General features: G+C 50.6%; 1 protein-coding gene and 1 long non-coding RNA gene across 2 annotated transcripts; both read right to left on the bottom strand.

Annotated features, from left to right (window-relative positions):
* On the bottom strand, window positions 1-2,573 carry LOC144109911 (neprilysin-1-like). The gene has a single exon (XM_077642678.1). The coding sequence runs from the start codon at window positions 2,546-2,548 to the stop codon at window positions 8-10; it is 2,541 nt and encodes an 846-aa protein (XP_077498804.1). The 5' UTR covers window positions 2,549-2,573; the 3' UTR covers window positions 1-7.
* Window positions 2,574-5,202: 2,629 nt separating this feature from the next.
* On the bottom strand, window positions 5,203-6,038 carry LOC144110504 (uncharacterized). The gene is made up of 2 exons (XR_013309855.1): window positions 5,812-6,038; window positions 5,203-5,269 (listed from the first exon to the last, which is right to left on the bottom strand). It is a non-coding gene; the product is annotated as an uncharacterized LOC144110504 (long non-coding RNA).
* Window positions 6,039-6,904: the final 866 nt, after the last annotated feature.

The raw sequence follows: 6,904 nt of genomic DNA on the forward strand, positions 1-6,904 counted from the left end.
TTAATTGCTAGCGAGCCTCCGAAGGGTTAATTAGCCGGTGGTCGTGGATGTCGCATCGACTCCGCGGGAACATGGCCGATCCCTTACTGCAGCGGTAGGCATCCGCGAACTCCTGGGTGTTGATGCAGGGCTGGTTGCAGCGGACGCGGTGCGGTAGGTAGACGCTTCTCTCCGAAGGCGTCCGTTCGGCTTCGCATAACATGTAACAGGAGCCCACGAAGAAGGCCTGGTCGGCTGTGTAGGGGCCGACCCCCATCCGGCGATCAGTCAGCGGCAGCGTCGAGTACGCCAGGTACGCCGCCTCGAGCCCCGCTGTGTCGGCGTACGTCTCGCTGATGGAGTTGTTTCCGGCTATGGCGCTCTCGGTCATCTTGTTCGCCTGCAGTATGAGACAGTCTTGCTGCCCCTCCAGCAACTTCCTGAAGCGAGGTGTGTAAAAGGCCTGCGCATCGCCGCGTGTTGTCACCTCCAGGAACCTCGGCTCGAACGCGTGCGACAGCTCATGGCCGATGACCTTGCCGATGGCACCGTAGTTGTACGAATTGGGGCCATTTCGTACCAGGAGTGGCGACACCAATGTGCCGCCGGGCAAGTAGATAAGGTGGTACAGAATGACGTAGAAGGCACCCACCGAAATGCTCGTGGGCTCCCAGTCGTCCCTGTTGATAGAAGTCGCGATGTCTGGAGATGGATGCAGGAACAGAATCTTGTGGGCCGCCTCAGCGCGGTGGGCCTTGACCAGCCACTTGACGAAGTTTACTTTCGCGTCGTACATGGGAATGTGTCTGTAGTAAGAGTTCAACGCTTCGTCGCTTCTAAGTTTCGAAGCCGTTCCGACGATCTGGTGAATTGAACGAAGCCGCTGCATAATGCTTTTTGCAGATTGCGGGTCCAGCATGGAGAGATTGTACGACATTTCTATCTGCTGCCTGACACGCTTGGAGACAGTGTTCGCGTAGTTTATTGTCTCATCCTGGAGGATATTCTTGAGCTGCAGACTAAGAAGGCCATAGGGTATGACTTGTGTTGCGTATTCTATGCAGCGACTGAGGTCGATGGGGAACGCGTACGCCATGTGTTCTTGGCTCGAAAGAATGTGGCAGTGAACCATCCTGCTGGACGCTGCGTGCGAGAGGTACTTGATGACTTTCCAAGCAATATAACTTTGCAGAGGCAAGCTTCTGGATGTGTACGCTCTTAACAAAGCATCAGTCAGAAATAGAGCGTGTTTGTCACTCAGGAGAATTTCTGACTGTGGACTTATGGCCGACTGTTTAGGGACGTTCTGATTAATGTCCTCGACCCACCATTGAGTTTTAATTATAGCTTCGTGGCCTGTAGAATCGTAATAATATTTCTCAATTTCCTGTACTGTAAGGTACCGATGCTCGGGTTCACGAGGGGGGTATAGCATAGTCACAACTGCGACGTCATTCTCCACGTTGGTAAGCGTCATTGCCAAGGTGCTCACGTCTTCTAAGTCCGGGTCGTATGACCGAACGCAATTCTCAATCGCCTTCTCATTGCTCACATACCTGTACATTGTCTCGGCGTATCTGAGTTCAAAAACGAACCTGTCGTCTGTTCGCAAGTAGGGCGAGGGCTTGAGCTGGAAGAAAACGCCCAAAAGGTCTTGCAGAGTCAAGCCGACGAGGATGCGAAACACATCGCGGCTTGGACGGATATCTTGTGCGGGTAAATGTAGTCCGTGGCGGTTCAGTACCTCTCGAATAGCGCTGATGTCGTCGACCATGTCTTCGGCAACTCTCATGCAGCCAAATAGAGCGGCGCCCGCCTTGTCAGTTGCGCTCCCGGAGCCGGTGGACACCTGGCCGACGTTCTCGAGCAAGGACATGATCAGCCGTTGGTTGAGGAGCTCGAACTGATCTTGTCGGCCGGGGTACATGCTCGTCCAACGACCACAAACATGACCGAACATGTTGCGGCATGGGTCGACGTCTACGTGTCTGCTGCGCTGAAGCTCGGTGTCCAGGTCGAAGCAGCTGACGGGGTTGTCGCAGTGTTGGAAGTAGGCACTCGAAGTAGATTCGACCAGGAGGAGTAGCATGCAGATTGCTGCTGCGCACGTGGCAATAAGACGAACGTAGTCCCGTGGCTTGCAGTCCTCGGGGTCGGGGAAGATACCCAGTAAAAGGCGTCGCTCTCTCTTGCCTGCGGGGACCGCAGTAGGCGAGTATCGTTCGATATTTTCTGTGTTTGCGTGAGAGTACAACGACAGGTCCAGAGCAGGGGGCGACAAAGGAATCTGACCGCCGGCACCTGATGGAGACATGAGCTGTAGCGGGTGAGCCTTCCCAGAAGACGGCTGGTGAGGTAACGGGACGGCTTGTGGACGCGTTCGCGCAAACGTGTGGAAGGCGGGTGGGAGGACATTCGTAGCGCGTGGTGTGTTCGGTCGTTGGGCGGAAGCTGTGCCTGCCACGGCTGGAGAAAGGAGTCTTGACGCTCGTGACGCCGTGGACACCGAGGCTGGGGACAGTGGCGCCGGAATAGAAGAGACGGTGCCTTTCCTTGAGAAGCCTTTCATGCTGTTGTTGTTGCCTTCGTGACATGGCCTTTCATGTTGCTTGCGGCCTGTTCTTCTTCTTTCCTGTTCGCAGGACGCCCTTCTTGTTCGCAAGCGAACTGAACGCGCGGCACGCGATCTGGTCTCGAGACCAGGGTATTAACTGTCTTCGTCTTTCTTGATGTACTGGAAATGGTACGAGTGTGGAGGAACGCCGGAACCGGGAAGGCTGGGATCCATACCCCTACCCTGGGGGAGCTCAACCGGTGTTGGCTCAACCCCCCTACCTCTCCCTTTCCCCATTTACGTCTCTTAAATGAATGAATCAATAAGCACTTATTGAGGTAGGGGAAGGCCCGTGTCCATGGTTGGAGGATTGGTAAGAAGAGAATCTGTTAGATGAAGTAATAGTCGCAATTGCTGTCTCTGAAGCGATGTCCACGGTGGGGGATTGCCCACAGTTTGATGCAGATCCAAAAGGGAGAAAAATTAATCCAGACTTATCTCAAACCGTTCATAAATATAAATTGAGGAATCTGCGAATACGAGTTTTGAGAGAATTTGGGGAGATTGCAATGAAAATCGAGGGAACAAAGAAGCGAGCGCTAAAATAAATTAGAAACTAATAATAATAAATTTTTAGAGAAACGTAGAGGTAAATAAGTGTGAACAAAAAACCTTACCGGTTTCGATAACATACCCGTGAAGAAGCTCTGTCACCAGCCTAAGGGCATGTCACTTGACGGTTGCACCGAAGGTAAGTAGGACGGGAATAGTAAACGGCAGCCCTAGTCGAGCGAGAATTTGCAGATACTTAATTCTATGCCATGCAAACTGCCGGCAGGAGAGGATGACATGATCTGAGGATTCTTAGTTTGAGGTAATAAGGCTACAAGTCGGAAAGGGGGTATGGGTAACCCAGCAAGTGGGCCCACTTAATGGGTTACCCACAAAAATTTCTTTAGGCAGTCTATAGACTGTCCATATACTTTTGTCTATAGAGTCTATACATTATTTATGGACAAATCATATAGAATAGTATATAGCCAATACAAATCTTATATGGACAGTAGACAGTCTATAGACCATATAGATTTATGGCCATAAACTTTTAGTAGACTTTTTCTATAGACAAATCCCATAGAGAAGTATATTGGCAATACAAATCTTATAGGCAGTCTATAGACAATCTATACATTTTAGTAAACTTTTTTCTATAGACTATCTGTAGACTATCGAGAGTCTATAAAGTCTTTCTAGTCCGGAGACAAAAAAACACTATCATAAGAAGCGGTATTTCGCAACGACTGCCCGTGGACGTCCGCAGAGTCTTCCTTGTCAATATATGCTCACAAATGAGAAGCGACAAGTGAACCGCCATAGAGGTAAAGTCATGGAAGCGCAAATGCTCGTCGCACATTGTCCGGCGTCACACGAGCTGGCAGCGGCCAACGTCCGAAACAGAGTTAGAGCAGCCGAAAGCCGAGCTGAACTCTTCCATGCTGGCTATCGGCAGAGCGCAGTGGAACCTGGGGTCGATGAGACCCGGAACTTCCCCGTAGGAGCAGAACATGAGACAGTAACGCCTGAAGAAGGTCCTCTGGGCGTCCGTCCAGAACTCGAGCCAGTTGGACGCCGACTGGTTGCGGCTCAAGGCGGCCCTCAGAGCGCCGTAGGCCAACACCAAGCCGCGCGACTCGAAGAACAGGTACCTGGGGAAGAGGATCCTAGGCATTAATTTTCATTTCGGTTCTCACCAAAGGCTCACTTCAGACACTCAATGTAGCAAAAACGCTGCATAGTTTTTCGCCTTTCCCATGGAGAGTGACAACGCCAGTTGCATTACACACCCTCTAAAGAGCTACTCCTAAGCTCACTTGAATGACAGGAGTATGGCACATGATCATGTCATCTGGATTATTCAGATGGCACACCCTCTACAGCACCCTTTCGGTGACCGACATGACGTCCCTCATCGTTAAGCCCACCTAGATAAAATTCTTTTACTCTATTCCACGTGACCAGAGAAGATTTCGTAACGACACCTTATTACAACTATACCATTTATTCCGCGCAAAGCCCCTCTGACGTTATGCTGCGGATCGAAATGAAAAAAAAAATGGCTGTGGTTTAGCTCTGGTTAACACTAGTTGAATTGCGAAAGCTTCGTTTCCTCGGCACGTCGTCTACGCAGTGTCTAATTCCGACGCTCTCGAGAACTCAATCCGGTCTCTTCCGCAGTTGGAGCCATTACGGGATGTGGCACGACTTCTAGTCGCATTTTCGTTACAACGCTTCTCGAGTCGTGCGGCGCGTTCTTCTGGCGTCACTTGAGCGCGTTGTCTCTTCCTCGCTTCATTCTGTCGTTGCGTCTCTTTCGCGCTCTAACAAGACGTCTAGTGTGACGTCTAGGAAGCAGTCTACATGTCCATGTATTGGAACTTGTCTACTGCTCACGCCGCCTCGCGGCATAATAATGTAACTAAAGCTTATGAACAATTGTACTACTATTTTTCAGAAACTGAGAAATAACGATAATTAAAAACGTGTTTTCAACAAGTTTACACATTTCTTCTGCAATGACTTTGCGCGTAAACCGGACTGGTGGATGTGCCTATCGGTCAGTCTACTTGTAGCAGACGGGACCGCTCCCCGAAGACGACGCTAAAGAGATATGAGATTATTCTTTTATTATTGATGCTAAGCTGTACATGCTCCTCGAACGTGCTCGTCCAGACGGTCCTGTAAACATAAGAAAGAATACGAAAGACTGTAATCAATTTGCGCGAAATGCGATACGGCTAATATACACTGCAACAGGAAAACACATACGTGACATTAAACCTGCTGTCTGCCGTACGTGGCACTCGGAGACAGCGAGAGACCTAAATACAGCAGCGATCTTTAATCCTGCAAATACTAAAATCAATTCGCAACATGCCGGTGTATTTATTCTGAGAGTGTAGAGATAAAGAATGCAGGCGAAAGAGTTGATGCAACTAATACAGCAACAGAAGAACACATTTGTTAACCGTCACGCCAGCCGTCTTAACGCCCGTCGAGGAAACCAACGACAGCGACGAGTATTCTCTAAAATCAGTGCTAATTAAGATCCGGCATCGTCAGATGCCGGATCACGTAAACAGACCTACAGCGTCCGCTGCTGCAGCAAAGCTCTCAACTGCACGATTTTCTCCTGCGTGATTCACTGCTAGGAATCGCACGTCCACGAAGATTAATTAGCCACTAGTTTGCGTGCCAAATAACATAATGAAATGACTCACATTTTTCCTTTCCTATACTCCGTGTACACTCCGACGCCCGCAAGAGTACGACTCGCTCATCCGCGTACATCAGCTCCGCCATCTTTAGACAGCAAGTTAGCCTGCATCGATGTGGACTTCGGCGAAGCAGTCTCATGAGACTGCTTCGCCGAGAAATGGAACGCGTCCCAAGATGGCGGCTGTCCGGCTAGACGTCTAAGTAGCCGTCTACTTGGGACTATTGGAACGCAGCCTATATACCGCCCGTGAGGCAACACCTCCTCTTCCTCTACCACAGCGGAGCACATCTGGTGGAACGAGCGGCGACTGAAGCAGCGTGGACGGCGGCGCCATCTGTTGGAGCGCGGCTGCGGCGTTGCTGGACAACGGCAGCTCAAGGTCGTTCGTCGGCCACGGCATACGGCTGAAGTGCGCGACGAGCCGAAATGGCTCTCTGGCTGGCGTAGTAAAGCTTTCGCTTTAAAAAATGATTAGATCTCAGCTTAGCGTCTTAGCCTAATAATCAGCGAACGCTGATTGGCCTAACGACTGATAGGTCAGGAGTGACAGGCCCATTTTGAAGCTTCACAGGCGACCGCCCGGCTGGGCGTCCCACAGGCCAGTTTTAGCGTCTATACGCTCACGTGCATACTCGGCCTCCTGCTTGCAGTCTTCGGTTCGATCGCGTTCCCGGCACACTTCACGGGCTCCAGTGCCCGCTTGCACAAATAGTCTGTAGTTCCCAGTGTTGTCGTATTCGCAGTCTTAACCCTCCGTTGGTTTTGAGGAAAGGAAAGGAGCAAAACTGGCCCCTGGGTCAGTGGGCACCCCAAACACTCTTTGAGGTACATGGCGGAGGTGTCCACCTAACGCGTTAAACCGCCTAGATTTCCTTTACAAAATTGCTTGCACGACGCTATTAGAGCTTTGTACAAGATTTATGGGTTTGTGGGGGTTTAACGTCCCAAAGCGACTCAGCTGGCTATGAGGGACGCCGTAATGAAGGGCTCTGTTAAAGCTCTAAATGAGTTAATGCCCATATATGCGGAACTGGTCATTCTCTATTATTCATAGATCTCTTCGAGTCCTCATACCACTACCACTCCTGACGCAG

The sequence above is a fragment of the Amblyomma americanum genome, chromosome 11, assembly GCF_052857255.1.
Source record: "Amblyomma americanum isolate KBUSLIRL-KWMA chromosome 11, ASM5285725v1, whole genome shotgun sequence".
Lineage (NCBI taxonomy): Eukaryota > Metazoa > Arthropoda > Arachnida > Ixodida > Ixodidae > Amblyomma > Amblyomma americanum.

What these genes read in the sequence shown, in the direction of transcription:
- LOC144109911 (XM_077642678.1), bottom strand. Translation starts at nt 2,548, where the DNA reads ATGAAAGGCTTCTCAAGGAAAGGCACCGTCTCTTCTATTCCGGCGCCA.